This window comes from Mastacembelus armatus, chromosome 2 (genome assembly GCF_900324485.2).
Source record: "Mastacembelus armatus chromosome 2, fMasArm1.2, whole genome shotgun sequence".
Lineage (NCBI taxonomy): Eukaryota > Metazoa > Chordata > Actinopteri > Synbranchiformes > Mastacembelidae > Mastacembelus > Mastacembelus armatus.
The window spans coordinates 7,857,941-7,875,763 of NC_046634.1; the positions used below are offsets into that span (position 1 = coordinate 7,857,941).

At 42.3% G+C, this 17,823-nt stretch overlaps 1 protein-coding gene across 3 annotated transcripts in view; it reads left to right on the forward strand.

The window, feature by feature from the left end:
- Positions 1–17,823, forward strand: part of pard3ba (par-3 family cell polarity regulator beta a) — a 121,049-nt gene that overhangs the window by 81,444 nt on the left and 21,782 nt on the right. For all 3 annotated transcript variants that reach the window (XM_026301868.1, XM_026301870.1, XM_026301869.1), the window contains 3 exons: positions 6,720–6,830; positions 7,137–7,418; positions 14,595–14,706. In XM_026301868.1, coding sequence (XP_026157653.1) covers positions 6,720–6,830; positions 7,137–7,418; positions 14,595–14,706 — 505 coding nt within the window. The remainder of the gene's footprint in view (positions 1–6,719; positions 6,831–7,136; positions 7,419–14,594; positions 14,707–17,823) is intronic.

Below are 17,823 nucleotides of genomic sequence, written 5' to 3' on the forward strand. Positions count from 1 at the left end.
CTCTGTTTGCTTTTTTCTTCCCTTTCTGCCCATTTCTACCCTATCATGCACACTTTCATTCTGCTTCCATTTGTCTTCTTTCCTCCTGACGTTCCTCATCTCATGCTTCCATTTTCTCCCATCCTCTTTTCTTTACTTCCCTTTCCCCGTCCCTCTTCTGCCTCCTCTTTGTTCCTTTCCTAATCCCTCCTTTCCTGGCACCTCTCTAATTCTCTTCCTTACTTCATCTTTTTTTCTGACTGAAGCATCAGTACTCGGGGGACTGGCCAGGCGTTGATGCAGACAAGCTTCCATATCTGCTTTCAGCCCCCTTGAGAACAGGCTGCTGTGCAATCATACCTGTTAGTCTGCCTCCATCTTCTCTCCTCCAAAAATGGAGGTGTTAAATTAAAGTCATTTAGAAAAGGAAATTGCAGTGATTCTGCCCCGTTTGGCCATTACATATTTGCAGCAGACTTGTTGACTGCACACTGGTTGCATGAAAATGTTCTCTGGCTTTTGCTGTGAAGACTTAATAATCTGCTCTAAATGAAGCTGTTTTAACTACAATTAGCACTGGGTGCATGTGTCTTAGCTGCAGTTTTATCTCTTACGCTCTCTCCTTCTTCTTTAGTCCTATCGCTGCTAATATGAGCCATTAATGGAAGCTGATTCATTGCCGGTGAAGAGTACAAGGCATATGGAGAGGAAGTCAGATAAATAGGTTTAATTATGCCCAGTGGGGAAAAGCGATGGCTGTTTTTATTATTGAACTAATGTGGGCCTTTCTGCACCGTGATTGGCTGTTGTTGTCAGATAATACCAGCCTTCAGTGACCCAGCATGACCTTGTTGTTGGGTGTCAGTCCACTTGTAGCCTGATCCTGATTTCCAACAGGAAACCACACTAATTTTAAAGAGCTCTTGTTGTCTATTTTTTGCCGCGAATGCTATTCTGTCTATTTCAGGCCTGAAATATTTTCCGACTAGTCTCACCGTGCAGCAGCGCCGCGCTGCCAGAACAGAAGGAGGCTCCGTGTTACATCACAACTCTCTATAGTGCTAATCTCTCTCTCTCTCTTTCTGTGCCTCCTCTTTCTCTCTGTCTGCTCCTCGGTTTGTTTCTCTTCCACCCTCAGTCTCTCTCTCTCAGTTTTCTCTCTTTCCTGCAGTCTCCACTGAGATATGTGCACTCGTCTCCAAATACATACAGAGCAATCTAATTACTGCGATAACATTTCTGCTTGGCTGATTAACTGTTCTCCCTGCGCCTCTGAACGCAGCAGCATTGCTTCTATATATTCCTAAGCTCCTTATTCCTCCCCAGCCAAGCTGCACTTTCACAGGAGCTTTGGCTCAACTATCCATCCCTCTTCTTTTCTCCTACTTTTTCATTCTTTCTCTCTCTCCTCTCAGGCTGTTTCTCTTTTCTTAGCGTTTCTTTTTTATTCTCCAAGGCAGCTAGGCCATTTAGCCAGCTCTCACTTTTTCTGGCTTGCTCATTGAAATCCTTTTTTCTTACTTACTCATTTTTTTTTCTTCCTTTCTCTTAACCCACTCTGCATCTCTTTACTTCTGTGTCTTTCTCTCATTCATTCCCCAGAGAAAACGCCAAACTTGGCCAGTATTCTCACTTGCTCTGAGCTGTTTCCTCCTTATAACAAATCAACCCTGGTGCGAGGAATTTGGATTCTCTTTAACAGCAATTTAAGTTTTGAGCATCATCATTTTTTATTTGGAATATTCCTGGATTAGCACAGAAAGGACATTGTGGTGACATCTTGGTCGGCTGTTATCGTGTTTCTCTGCAAATCGTCTCGTCATTGTTGTATATTTAGAGTCTGCTGCTGCATAACCGCACTGAATTCAAGGTTTTACTGGAGACTTTTAAGGTTCTTTGTTGCCTGCTTTTGTATATTTTTTATTTCATGTGGGCCTGTGTGCAGCATGGGATCCTCAGCCAGGGGTCTTTTGGAAGTTCCAGAGTCCCGACTTAAAACTAGAAGTGGTTTTGGCAGTCAGGGCCCTCGAGGCAGCGGAATGACTTGCCCAAAGAGGCAAGACTGGCTGAATCATCTCTCTCGCTTCTACAAACACATTTTAAAGAAGAGTTTTTACTTGTTTTTACATCTTTACTTCTTTTCTTTTTTGCTGTTTTACCTGAGTTGATTTTTACATTGCGTTTCACTTACATCACTTTTACCTGCTTTATTCTAATAAAGCTAATCAACATTTTTTCACAACTTTACGCTTCTAGTTCATTATGGATTTTGTTTTGTGAGGCACCTGGTTTCTGAAAGGTGATCTTTAAATAAAAGTTATTTTTTATTTTCCTCTTCTCCTCTCCTCTACTAAACCATCTTCATGCTCTGCTGTATCCTTGTGTGTTTCACTTTGTGTAGAGCCTTTGCTTCTGTGTGTGTGTGTGTGTGTGTGTGTGTGAAGTTTTATCTGTGAGAGAGCTTGCACACATGATGCCCACATTCATCAATTAAATCCTCGTCCAGAAAACACTTCATCCACACACACACACACACACACACACACACACACACACACACACACACACACACACACACACACACAAACACACACAAACACACACACACACAGCAAACACATCCCCAGTGCCAGACAGCGTTCTCACATCCCTCGTTATGCCTGGCGATAACCAACCACCCACTGACTCCCTGCTGCACCAGATAGGAAAGCTTATTAAGACTACACACACCCAATTCACACAGCACAGCATCAGAGTTGTTGTCACACTTGTGGAAAACAAAGGACCACTAATGCCAAGAACAGAAGTCAAGAGATGATTTCTTGAAAAGCTTATGGAGAAAGGGCTGAAATCACTTCTGTTTAGTCTGCTGAGAGGAGATATTTGGTTTTTCAGCAGCAGAGGTCTGACACAGTTTAAGACCATTATGTGTAATAGTTAAGTTTGCCTACTAGGCTGAGCGCGTTTCTCCTTCTGGCCTTCTCCAGCTCCACAGGGCTAATTGCACAGGCCAGATCAGTGACATCACCACACTGGCGAGCTGTGATCTCCAGGTTACATATAGCCTCATTAGAGGATGGCTAACTGAGCATGTGCACATTGCCCCACTCTCCCACAGTAATGAGAGTGACAGTAGCTGTGGTAATTACAGTCAGTCCAGTTGGCTTTGCAGTGCATGTTCTCTGAGTTTGGCTGCATTTTCCAAATCAACATGTCGATTTTTTTTTTTTTTTTTTTAAGTGTGGTAGTTATCATCCATGATGCCTTGGTTTTTCCACAAAATGAAGCAGCAGAAAATGATAGGCCACTGGCTATTCAAGAAGCACTGAGCAAAATTCTTCCTAAGCAGTTTTCTTAGAAAAAGGAAGGTGACAAAACAGTACAAATATTTTATTCGTGGATGATAACCTGCTTTTTAATGTACAATATTGCTGATATGTTTTTCACAGAGTGACAAATAAGGTAGAAGGAACTCGTTCTCAGACTGTTATGCAACGTGAGCAGTCCAGTGTCGTTGCCTCTCAGGATCCCAGGCCCGTCAAGGTGATTCAGGCAACGTCAGGGGCGATGGGCTAATGATGACAGCGGCGCACTTAATAATGGTTCCCAGTAGCTACTGTGACAGTGGGGAGTGTATTAAATGGGACACCAGAACAGCCTGACTCACCCAGGCCCCCTACTTTCCCTTAATGAGAGTTTGATGGAGTGGTTGTGTAGGTAGATAATGCTAAGTTAATGAGATGTCCTATTCCATGAGACTGTTTGCAGTTCCCTACAGAGTTACAGAGTGTGTGTTGCCTCTCTTGATGTATATTGCTGTCTGGTTTTGTGTGTATGTGGCTGCTTACCTGTGTCTGGAGCAGTCTATTGGTTTCTAGAGTGCTGGGTGTGTGTGTCTAAGTTGCTTGTGTTGATATGGTTGTTTTTGCAGATGTGTCATTGTGTGTACAGAATAGTTCTGTCATTTATTTTTTTCCAGCAGCAGTCTGGCACTCAACAGGAAATTAACTGTCAAAATCCTGAAAGAGTGACGGAGCAGAAACTGTCCAAAGAAGGGACAGGATTAATAAATGAAACAAAGAGCAAGTAATAAACGAAACAGATGGAGAGAGAGAAAAGAAAAGCAGTGAGACACCTTTAACAAACAGTGGTGATGAAGAAGGTACAAAATAATAGGGGAGTGGGGGATAATCACCTCCCTCATGGCAGGTACATATCTCTAATTGGGAGTCCCACGCCCATTATGCCTACCCCAACACACACACACACACACACACAAAACACTATTTTTTTCTTTCCATCTTTTCTCACACAATACAATAATTCCTAATTAATGCAGATATAATGATGAGTCCATCTGTGGACCTCTGCCCCTTTGGAATATTGATTTTGTGTGTGTGTGTGTGTGTGTGTGTGTGATTTTGGATAATCGTATATTTATGTGTAATAGAATTACATTTACACACGTTTCTTGATGCATACTAAGATGAACAGTGCTGATATTCCATCGATGCTGAATTCTATTTAGTTATCACTGTGGTAATTGGTAGTCTGCTTTAGGCTCTGCCATAATCTGTGAGTGCTTAGAAAACCAAAATAGTTCCAAGGTAAAAAAAATCAGCATACAAAAAGGTGCTGTGGCAGCGCCCACACGTTTTCTGTGACAAGTGATGTTTAGGAGGTGAGGTGGAAAAACATCACAGCAAGAAGAAGTTAGCACCAGTGATGCCACCCTAAGGAAAATTAAAAATAAAATAAGGATGTTGCACATGACGGATTTAAACTTTCTAAAATGACCTCAAACTCAGGGCTGTCCTGGATGTCAGTTGTGCTCTAAGAGGCAATTTTACCAATTTTACACATGAAGATCAGCTCAACAGTCATGGGTCGTGCTCCTAAGCCTGTCAAAACACTTGTATAATGTGTTCTCTGGTATAAAGGGGGGTTGAATGCTGCGGAGAGCAGGATCCAGTGTTTTTGGAACTTGACATAGCCTATACTAAGGACTGAAAATTCTGTTAGTAAGACGTTCAGTTAAGTCCTCCAACTTTAATAAAGAGCAGTACTAATTCCCTGACGTTCCTCTTTAAATTACTGGTGTTAGAGTCAGTGATGCAGTTTTGCCATATTGAGGTGTTGGGCATACCACCCTTATTAAATGCCTGCACCTGCTGCAGGAGTTATTTCAGCTGATTAGACCTCTGCTATGCTTTGCTGAGAGTTATACGATGAATGCAATGCATACTGGCAGCTCCACTGAGCTTTGATTCATCCGATACACATTAATTGACATCACCTAACCTGCAGAGTTGGGATGTACCCAACCATGCCCTAACACAACTACTGTGTGGTGGTGGAAACAGTATGTGTCTGTGTTGATGAGCCTTACATGACATTACATGATTTGGTCTAAAGTGTGAGGGGGACCGTACATTTGTAGAACTTTTATGTAAATTGTGTGTGTGTTCTGTGTAAAATATAAGCTATGGGTCACAGACGCTCCTACGTCTAGGACACATAGATATAGATTGATAGTGAACTGTAGCAAAAGAACATTATGTAGTTATTTACCCCACAGGGCATTCTTCACAGAACAACATAAGCAGTGTGAATATCTGCCTGGCTGTTGGAAACAATAACCCACACAGGTATAAGTGAAGTGAGCAGATTAGCCAAAAAACAACAGTAATTGGTTTGCTGGATGGTGCCAGGTCAACGTGGCATCCCTGTCCAGGTTTGACTTCAGCTCTGATGCCGCGTGCTGCTCTTGGCCAGGGCAGCAGGTTACCATTCAGGCCACGTATCTGCCTGTAGCAGTAATGAGAAGAGGCTTGCTGTTAATGAGATAAACACAGACATTAGATTGGCTCAGCAGGAGCTCGGAGGAACAGAGAGGGCGAGAGGAAGAAAGGAGTAGGTTGGCGTTTAAGACAGAGGAGGTGAGAGAGACACAGGCGAGGAGATGAGAGGAGAGAGGTGGGCATAGAGAGAAAGAAGATGTGTAGAAGAGATAGAACATAATAAAATATTTAGAGAAAAGGTCTTTGTTAATTTCTTGAAAGTGTGAAGCAGTGCTTCATTAGGACTTGAACAGCAGTGAAATTTTTTTCTGTAAAATGGGAATTTTCTGCATTTCCGAATCATAATGATTATGATGGTTGTAAAGGCAAAGTTGATAAGAAAAGCATAACACATTGTGGTGTAACAGCTATTTTATTGGACAGAATGTTAAAATATTCAAGCTCCATATGCTGCTGACAACTGTACCACTTTTTCATATCTGCACACCCTCCCACAGAGGATTGTCAGTGCCTGCTGTGACATTATATCCACATCTATCATTAAGCAGTCTTTTCCCAGGCACAGCCACTAATGAACCCACAGCAGTAAGAATGAGTTTGTTTAGCAGTGGGCGAGTGCACGTGTGTGTGTGTGTCAACATTTGGGAAGCAAGATGCGGGTGTGTGTGTGTGTGTGTGTGTGTGTGTGTGTGTGTGTGTGTAGCCAAATTCATCAACTCGCACAAACTCTGTTGCCTAAGTGAAGTTTATTATTTCATCATAAAAGAATCCTGCACGTACCTTGCCTTGAAAGTAAAAGGACATTTGGCAGCTTCATTTAGATGAGCAGGCTGTTGCAGGGTTAAGCTCACACAGAGACAGAGAATCCCTTATCACAGAATCATTCAGGTCATTTCAATTTCTACCTCTTGTATTTGTGTTTCGTCTTTTGCTTTCTAGGTTTGGTAAGAAGAAAGAGGACAAGAGCAAAGATGCAGCAAAAGCATCCAAGAACAAATTGGAGGCCCTGAGTGAAGAGGAGCTGGACAGGCTGCCTGACAACAGAGACGGGTATGAATCACGCCTCAGAGGAGTATGTGTTTGTGTTGGTTTTTCATGGTTTAAAGTGTCAGAAGAGAGAGGTTTACAAAGCCAGAAAAGCAATAAGAGAGTTAGAAAGTTCACATAGTCATAGAGAAACATTTGTCAGTGTGTTAAAGTGTTGTGATTGGCACCTTACCTGACAGACTCACAACCATCCTGACCCAGCAACATGTATCCACCTGATCCTCCAGAGCTCATAGGTTCAAGATTGAAGGAATAGATTGTTTTTGCATGATCTTCAGGTCTAACTGTTTTTTCCCTCCTGGCCAACAGCTACAATCCACGTTATGGTGAGATCCCCTTGAGCCATGTCACCCCTGACTCAGCGTTCCCCCCGGACATGGAGGACGACGACAGTGATTCCAACTATGCCCGCATCACCAACTACCGCCAGCCACCTTCACCCCGGTCGTTCATCAGTCGCACTCCCTCCCCAGCAGCACCAGCTGGACCTAACCCTTCACAGTTGTCACCCGAGGAGCTAGATGGTCTCTATGCCAAGGTCAACAAGTCCAGGCCACCACCTTCAATGCAGAGCCAGGCACAAGCAGACAGGTGAGAGAGGGGAGGGGGGAACTTGGGGAAATGATTATTAAATCATGATTAGTTTTTATATTTACTTTTAACTTTGTGCTGCATTTGTTTCTGAACTTTTGTGTGGACGCAAACTTGTGTGTGGGTGTGTGCACACAAGGTCACAGATTAGCAGTGAGAAAGTGTTGTCACGTATCCAAGCCAGAAAATGCATAAAACATGATTGGATGCATACAGTGTAGTAACACCCTCACTTATGCACGTACAGACACAGTAACAGCATGCAAAATTTATCTTACTCTTCTGTTATACTTGCAATAATGTTTGACCTCTGTAAATATTTAGAATCATTTATATTTTTCTGTAATATTTACATTACATGTGGGTTTGTCTACATATGTCTAAGGTGATCGCCTCCACTCAACCCTCTCTTCAATTAGATGTTGAAGCCAAGCCACCAGTTATCTGCTTGTCTGTTGGCACCAAAATGTGTTGCAGTGTTCATGGATGCAGTATGATGATTAGTATATACTGTACATTAATAATACATACACAGCTGAGTTAAAAAGTCTTGGACTGTGACGTGTACTTTGTTTTTGCCTTAGACACTTTGTGTTTGACTGGAGTTTTGATTTTAGTGAAGATCAGAGCCCGTTTTATTAAAAATGCTCATAACTAGGTAAATACTTTTTCTTACCACAGTACAGTTTATTTGATACTTAGAGTTTAACTTGCTGCCACTTTTGTATGTGAGAGAAAAAAGGTGGGAGATCTAGAAAGGATTCTAATGCAAATTTATCATTTCCCATAAGAAATAATACAGGCCACATTAAAACTTCCCTCAACTTAAACTTTCTGACAGAAATCACTATTGACTTGCAAATCAAAAACTAAGCCCCAGACACCCAATCTCATCCAGAAAAAGAGTGGATGCAGAGAGAGAGAGGTTGGACATGGAAAGGAGACAGATGGGAATGGAAAGAAGTGACAGACGGAGGGAGAGGGAGAAACAAGAAAGCAAGAAAAGAGTGTAGAGAAAGAGGCAAGACAGACAGAGCCAAATGGAGAGAGAGAAAAGGTTCGGTAGGCACTGTAAATCCAAGAGAGAAGATGTGACAGAAGAGAGGATGCAGACAAAAGAGGAGGAGGGATAATTAGCCACAGTCTAGCAGGCTGACAGATCTGTTAGACCACTTTAGCTCTCATCCACTAGTGGTGGGTACTTCATTACCAGCCTGTTTTCTCTCTCTCCTCCCTTTCTCTGTCTCCGTTTTCTTTCCACTGTGTCACTTGTCCATTCCCCTTCCCCTGTTTCCTCACAGTGTATGCTAGCTCATCTTTAGCATTAGCATGATGGATGAGGGGCCTTCTTTGGCTTGTTAGCTGTGGGTGTGTATGGGGGCCATACAGTATGCTAGCTGTAGACCAAAAAGAAAGTACTTTATTGTTTCACTTGGATCTTATTATATCATTTTTTTTTAACAAATTGATTTCTGAGATTCAAACTGTTTCCACGCAGTTTGTGTTGCATGACCTCAGGTGTTACACACATTCACATCACACATCCACACTCGCATGTAATCAAGACACCTGTTAAAACCCACATGCCTTCAGATCACACACAGACACACACTGACACACACTGACACACAGCATGGTCAGAAACAGACACACACATAATATCTCCGTGAGGAAGCCCCATGTAACCTAGCAACAGTGCTGTGTGTGGTCCAGTGAGTTTTATAGCACTGCACAAAAATCATAAGTGTATGTACTGTGTGTTTGAGACTTTGTGTCTAACTATTAATTGAAGTGCAAATAAGCCTACGTTTCACTTCTCCAATTTCAGAGCACCATATGTTGCCATAAAGTAGTCCTTTATAGCTGCATCATGCATGATTTTTATTGTTTCCAAGGGAACGAGATATCTGTTTCTTTCATCTTTTACTTTGCACTGTTTTAATAATGCTGAGGAGGAAATGTGCTCATTACAGTATACATGTGGGAGATGCTGTGTGCTTGTGAAATCCTTAATGCTAATTTATCTTTATCCATGTTTAAGTCACTGTGTCCATGCACATTCTGCATCTTTGCATAGTTTTACCAACTGAGACACGATTGTGCACCCCCCACCACCCACATGCCTCACTCCCCCCCTCCCCTTTCTGTCGAGGTCCTCAACAGTGGACTCAGTGCTGTCTCCCTAATTTACTGTTGGACATTTTCATTAGTCTTTCAATGGCAGGTGTGTGCCGTGATGGGCGTCACATTTGATTAGAGCTATGCTAGAGGCTGACCTGTGGAGAAAAAAGGTTAGCTATGCTTGTCAAATTTTATTAGCCAGAAGGCACTCTTTGGAGCTGGAGCATGAAAGAGAGAGATGAGATGAAAGAGGAGTGAGAAAAAGAGAGAAAGATGTAAAGACTCCTGAGAGGTGTGTTGTAAAATGCACCATTGTGCTAAGAAAAGGAGGAAAGATGAAGGTGAGCTTGTAAACTTAGACAAGTAAATGACACAGCAGTGTACATACTGCACCAGGAGTACATGCCACTGAGTTTACCCACCACTGTGACCAAGTCCCATTCTCAGATCACCACAGTCAGGCTTGACTAATTCTTGCAATATAGTAGAATGAAACTACAAGGTCTTTTGGGTGTAGAATTGCTGGGTCCATTTACAAGTCCTGAATGGTCTTTCTCCCCTCCATTTTGGTGCAACACTGAAGACACAGGCTCATCCCCCTAAAACAGTAACCTGAGCTAAGTGCCAATCAGACATTATACAAGGAGACTTCCCATCAGTGCAGGTCTACTTGTTTTCGATCATGGATTTAGTTTTTCAGGCAAAAGGCTCAAAAAGAAAGAATATGTTGTTTCCTTGAAAACAACATTTCATTAGTGGAGACTATATTTGGACATTTTTGTTTTCTGTGCCTGTAAAATGTTGTTATCTTTTGTTGCTGTTCTATCTCAGCAATTAAACGTTTCCTCTTTGCATTCAAGCAGCTTCCAGCTTTTCTTTTGTTCATGGTCAGTTGCACAGAGGAAACTGGCTCTTATTGGATGCCAGTATTAGATTGTGAGTTAATCCAGCTTAATTTTTCTGGCTGTTCACTCCTTGTCTAAGAGCAGAAAAAGATACAGGTTGAGTAATGTGTCTGCTGAATTAGATACTGGGGTTCACAATGTCCAGTGAGGAAGTGGTTTCCAGCAATTTTCTCTCACCATTTTAAAATATTAGCAGTGTCTGAGTTCAGATTAGTTTAACCAAAGAGTCTTTGTAATTAATATGTGACAAACTGAAGTGGCTGTAAATAATTTTTCTTTTTAGAAACAATAAAAAGACAGAGGGTGTTTTTCGTTTTCCCTCCATCAATCATTTTGAAACCCCTTACATGTATTTTCTGACTCCTTGATGGTCCATGACCCCCAGGTTGGGAACCACCGCACTGAGCTATGTCAAGATCCCTAATCGCACCGAAAACAGCACAGGCTAAGAATGTTGTTTTTTAATTTGAAAGGTGTGGCAACTGTGCTGTGGAGATGCATTATGGGAAGTGTAGGATCCAGTGTTTTCAGGCTAAAAGTTCGGCTTTTATCTCTGCTTAATTGTTTTTGACCACTCATTGCACTGAATTACCCTGTGAAACTATCACAGCACTATCATTTATGTAATATTCAACTGCAGTTCAGAGTATTAAATATTTTTTTATAATGTTTTTGGAGCCAAAGGCAAAACCCTCTTTGCTTTCCTTGTTGATTCCACTGTGGCCTTCAACTGAGTCTGTTCTCAGTATTACACCAGAAAAGCAAACATCAGAAATGTACTTTGTTGTGTGCATACCTCCAGCATGCAGACACAAAAAAACCTGCCTGCCTGAGTCATTTTCTTCCCAGTGTGTTGTTTAAATCCGCTGGCCACAGCAAGAAGGAGTCCCTACTCCAGCCGGCAGCAGCACACACTTCCTAATTAGTCTGCCCTCTCACTGGCTAACGCCACAGGATAGTCACTGTTCTCTTATATCCTTCATTCTCTTTCATATGACAGACAGTTTTGTTCTCACTCCGGTTCCCCTGCTCTTTCCTTTCACAATTTTCCCAGTTTCCATGTCTGTCTTTATGTTGCTGTTTGCTCTCATTCTGTCTTTTTATGCATCTTTCATTTCCTCACTCTCCTTCCTCCTTCACTTTTCCTTCTATTAAAGTGAAGCCAGATCAACCTGCGTAGTCAGATACTCTGAAATATTGATGAAATGTAATACTTGAAGGAGAATTATGTTAGACTTAAGTGGTGTCTATTTCAGTGGTTGAGCTAAAATAGCAAAATAATCCTTTATTGACTTATTGATTAGTTTTAGTCTGCATGTCAGGTTGATGGCCTTATGAACTCACAGGAGCTCTGTACATCACATATGGAAACATTTGTTTAAAGAAAAAGAAAAATCCAGGCCACTGGTTGTCTACACCATCTAACTTAAAGGTTAATTGTGATTTATTCCAACCTGAGTCTTATTTTTGGCCAGTGTTTCTCTGGCTTCCACTGAACTTACCAACGTCATTTCTGAGATTGGAGCACGCACCATCATTCTTCCCACACTAGAAGATAATATGTTCACATCCCTGTTCACAGATCATAGAGGTTTTGGTTCTCACAAAACAAATAAACCTTTGCAAAATGTCACTAAATGATTGCTGCAGGTTGTGGTAGGAAAGATGAAATTGCAGTGACAAAATTCTCCATATTTGAGGCGTCCTAGGATAGAATGTAATGTGAAATAATTATTATCCAGCTTTTTGAAGAATTGAATCATTACTTTGTGGCCTGGTACCCAGCTGCATTCTGGGAACCATTTCTCTAAACTCTTTTGTTTGATGGGAAAGATGAAAATGAGGCACCTAAAATGGTGATATTTCTCTGTTGATCAAGACTATGACAAGAACAAGATCAAAGTTTTGTCGTGTTTATGCAACAGGCCTGCAGACAGACAGACAGACAGACAGACAGACAGACAGCAGTTATTGGCTGGTGATGACAACACAGAAAGCTACCTGTCACACACACTCACCCACACCCACATACAGTATGTTCTGGATATAGGACAGGACTAATGTGTATGCTTATACAGACACACACTCGCTCCCTCCCTCCCTCCTCTGTCACTCTTTGAAAAGCAGCCTGCTGAATTGTCAAACCATCAAACTGCTACTCAACAAACCTCCATCCCACCCCCCCCAGTGTTTTATCCAGAATCAGCCTCTGTCTTCAGCCATTAATATGATAATATTTGGCGTTGTCAGTGATGGAGGCCATGGCATAATGAGATAATTACAGTGTTGTTTCATTTGGAGAGCGACACGCACGCTCAATCAAAATGGCAGCCCTAATTACGGGCCCAGGGATTGGCTAATGGGCTCAGTGAAAGAGGGGTGGCATGAAAAAAAAATCCTCAACTTGTGCCATGTGCGTCCATTCTCTGAGGGTCTGACTGTTTGTTTGTGTGTGAGAGGTGCTAGTGGGCGGCAGAGGGTAAGTAAGAGTAATAAAAAGCAAGTGAATAAATAAATAATACAGGAGATTAAGTGTGAATATAACAGTGAGGTTGTGTACAGGACGCAGCTCTTGGGGGGAAGCAGAGATTAGTATTGATTAGTTGTGTGTTCGAACCAGCTATTAAACCAATCTCAAGAAGCAACAATTAGCACAGTAGCAGGCTAATACTGCCTCAGATATCCATCTTTGGAAACAGAAGCGTTTGTTCTGGCATTTCATGGCAGTACAGAAACTTTTTGAAAGTTTTTTTTTCTTTTTCCTTAAAGCTGCAAGTCAGGATTGAGTGTTGTGCCCTGAGCATCGACAGGGACTGTGCAACGAGGGGTCCACACACACGTTTGTGTGCAATGATAGCAACACTTTGCATATCAATATACTGGCACAGAAGTGTGTATGACTCAGCCACTGAGTCGAGTAGAAGGTGTGCTGCATGAAATCAGGATATATATATATATATATACACACAGGCACAAACACACTGCCACACTGTGCCCCACATACCAAATTGCAAGAATTAACTGTATGCATATTTTTATACATTCCTGAGGTTGTCGTTACACACACACACACACACACACACACGCACACACACACACACACACTCAGGCAGATTTTCTAATTAAAGGCAGGGTCACAAGAGAGACTTAAACATGTAAGCTATGTACTGCACTAATGAACCTCTCTATCTGCTCGCTCTCTCCTTCACTCCGTTTTGGTCAATATCTGCCTGGAGGTCAGCCCATTAGAATGGAAGGCACAGTGCCCATCTGATAATGGCTGTGTTGGTGTTTGTGTATCAGACAAAGACCTTCCTTGTGTGCAGTTGTTAAGGGTGTTTGAGTTTTCCAGATGCAGAGGAAGGGTGGAACGTTTGGTTTTTCTGTGTTTGAATATTTTTATGCAGCATGTATCTCCTAAGGATGAAATAGCAAACGAACAGCATATCAGTGTCAATATTAGATCCCTGTTTCCTGTGTGAACACCCAGATAAACAACAGCATGGTGTCGCAGTGTGGTAGCACATTCTGACAGATTGTCCTTACCCTTGTGTGTGTGTGTGTTTGTGTATCCATACCCTTGTTTAAGCATGTCCAGGTGCGTACTCTGTTATCAAGCATTAAGTTCCAGTGAGCATGATGATGTTTCTCTTTAAGTTTTGTTCTTATTCTGTCCTGATTTTTAGTTCTTCACTATCTTTTGTTTTCACCTTGTGCTCACTCTGCAGAGGTCAGGTTCAGCAGGCTCATCTGAGCATCAGCTTGTCAGTCTGTCTGCCATTGCTCTGCATTACTTCAAGTGAAAACATACATCCATCAAATGTTCCTATACCATTTCTGTACCTTTTTTTTGTTCCCTGTCAGCTGTAGAAAGTTCAGTTCAGGCACTGATGTCTTCTCAGAGGCAGTACTTTGTGGATATTGTCTGTTGCTTGTCAGTCTTCCTGTGCTGTCAGGTTGTCACTGAGAAAAATACAGGGAGATTAAAAAGAAAAGTTCCCAACTTGACACGAAATATATCCCTTAAAATGCACAAAAACATCTTTGTATAATGGAATTCATTTTAGAAATAATATAACATTAAAGCCATAGAATTAATCCTTGTCAGTCTAATTGTTTGCTTGTACCCATTCTTTCTCCCCTCCTGCAGTGATCAGCGCCTCCAGGACTTACGTAGGGAGTACCTGCAGGCCCGAGCTGCTCCAGTCTACGAGGAGCTAGACGCTGCACGCCGCCGAGTCCTGGAGAACGACCCAAACCGGGTGAGTGTGCGTGACTGTGGCAGTGTGGCTCAGAAATGACAGTCAGTGTCTGGTATCTGGACTTTCAGAGAGGCCTTTTTTGTTTCTTTTGCTGGACATCCATAAAAAGCTTTTAAATGACATGTTCTGCAGCAGGACATGGACGCATACTGGGCACTAGTTTAAAATGTAAATAAAGGGTGTATGTGTACTTGTCTCCAGAGCACTCAAGTGTTCCTCTGAGCCCAGCCTGTTTTCCCCTGTGCCTTTCTCAGGCTATTTTCAGCTCCCTTGTTAACATTTTGAGACACTGTGTGCCACCGAGGCGCCGCCAGCTCTCCTCCTCATTTAGTTTATGGAGAGATCTATTAGACTGGTGACATTTCCATCCACCCTCTCTTTTATCTCTGTACCTCAACCTTCTCTCTTTCTTCCTCTCTTATCCTGTTGCTTTCCATTTTCTTTTCCTCCCTGATAGAGTTGTCCACCTCTGCATCACGCTGCTCTGTTTCTCCCTCTGCAGCAATGGTCTAAAATCTCTCACTCTAGTTTCTTCTCCCATCCACGCTGCGCTGCTAAATGTCCCTGAACCTGTATTGATCCAGGCTGCGGAATCATTTCATTTACCTCCGTACCCTCCCAATCTGAGCATACTTGCCATGGAAATCAATAGCCATTTATCAGCCATTTTAAAATGTTTTTTTTCTCGATAGCATGCCCAAGGATGCAGAAAATCATACTTTGATCCAAGTCTGAATCGTTCAATCTGGCCGCAGAGATTTGCAAAGCCATTTCCTCAGAGCCAGATTTATTCTTCATTAAATGACACAACTGAGCAAAGAGAAGAGCAGAAGCATCTGGGAAATATTGGATGGATTACCTGATAGCATCACTGACACAACCTGCCTCCTGCTGCACTCGCTTCCTCACTTATCATAGCCTCTGTTTGTTGTGCAATGACGCCCAGTGAAACAGTTTTCATTATGCAGACATTCAACACGGTTTCTTTCTTTGAGGCCCAAAGGGGCTGCATCACACACTTCTCATCTCAGAGTAGATTTGTTTCTGCCTCGGTTCGGTTTGGCTCAGTCAGTACCGAGACCCTGATACAATTAAAGTGCAGCAAGTGTGAAGCACAACCTCTGTTCTGAAAAACGACACTGCTGTCCATGGTAAAAACCAGCAATGGGTTCCTACCCCAAGGAGCCCGATAATGAAACGCCACGCGCACACACTCACACTCACACACACTCACACACACACACGCACACACACTCACACACACTCATAGTGAGAATAGAAACACTAAAGCAGTAACACATCCGGGAGGTTGTGCTGGATAGAAAAAAGATGCTAATGAAATGTTGTGTTGAAACAACATGAGGCTGACAAATGACTGGGAAATAATAGTGTAAGTGAAACAAGTGAGAACAGAAATATGCTCTAAACATGATCTTTGTCAGGGATGCACTCCAGTTTTGATTGCTTCTAGCTCTGCTTCCTACAGAGGCTTAATACACTTTGGGTTGATTTGGACAAAGGGCCAAAGTGACACTGCTCTCATGCTTTTGCAACCACACACACACACACACACACCCTGTAGAGAGATGACTGCCAAAAGATGCAGCAGACATAAATACATTTTCTGACCATAGTCTGAGCTTTTATCCTCTTTTTTTGTTTACAGCAGCTGAGGTTTGTGCGTTACCCAGAATATTCCCTGTTGTCAGATGAAATGGACTGAAACACACAGCAGCACACGTTTGTTAGTTCCCATACACTCTCTGGGCTTTTAGCACTGTGGATGGGAAATCTCCAGTCTAAATAACCATCACTTTACTTTTAAGGTGAATAAGAGAATAGTTTATCCAAAAAACAAAACTTTAATTTGAAGCTAATTTAAATATTTACTCCAGCTTATTATTGGATAGAAGAGGAGTATGCTCCTGTCCACATCCGTACAAGAGTAAAATAAGACATAATTGAAGGCTGTTGTGTTTATTTTGATGGTTCCCCTTTAGGCGCAGGACATTACTCCATTACTCCAGCATTTACCTGTTTCTGTCTCCGAGTGGAGCATAAATGAGGCCACTTGAGCGCAGCCTTCTCTTGCTGCTTTCGGCTTTCGGTGTGATCAGCCTTTTAGCTGCAGCCTCCCCCACCACCTCGCTGTGCTGCTCTTTTATGCTCAAACATTTCTGTAGCCTTGAATGGATAAAAAGGTTTTGCAAGCTCTCCACACAGGGCCAGGAGCACCATTCTCCATCTCTGAGTGGTTCATGTGTGTTTGAAAGAGAGGACAAGTGAGTGTGTGTGTCTCCATTTACTCTTCTGAGCTGGAAGATGCTGGGTAACACACTAACCTAAGCCGACATAAACAAAGGAGGAGAATAAAAGACTTTGGTTACAATATCTATTCATGTCTCTGTTTATTCTTCCAGTGGTCGTCTATCTGCATGATCTGGCGGTGGAGCTGTGTGTCTCTGTGTGTGTGTGTGTGTGTGTGTGTGTGTGTGTGTGTGTGTGTGTGTGTGTGTGTGTGTGTGTGTGTGTGTGTGTGTGTGTGTGTGTGTGCAGCTACATCTGGTCTTCGAAAAGGACTTGATGTCCCTTCCTCATTTCATTCCTCTGACCTCTCTGCCCGTGTCTCTGTCTGTCTACCCATCTCTAATTTGACCCTTGCCACATGTTCCTTGTCTGTGGATAGGTCAGACTTGTAATTATGGCAATCACACTGTCTGTTTTCTCTATAAGCCAGGCTGTTAGGCTGTCTGTACGTCTTGATGGCCAATTAAGCCCCAAAAGTACATGAGCAGTTTCTTTTGATGGACTTTGTTCTATGAGATGTGCCAAGAAAAACTTTTCACACGAGACACCATGTTGTTGGTAATTTAGAGCCTGGTGTTGAAATGTTTTTTTTTGCTCAGCAGCTCAGTAAGTTACTAAAATATTTTTCAGTGATTGAGGATTGTCCTTCCACACACCAGGAAGTGACATAACCGCTGGATCCTACATTTCCCATTGTGCAGACAGTTTTTGGAAAGTGGTTTTATGTTGTTTTTAGCCTGAAGGAAAATAATTTGTTAATTAAAAAAATTAAAAAACTTGGATATTCATTTTTTCCATTCACCGTTGGCT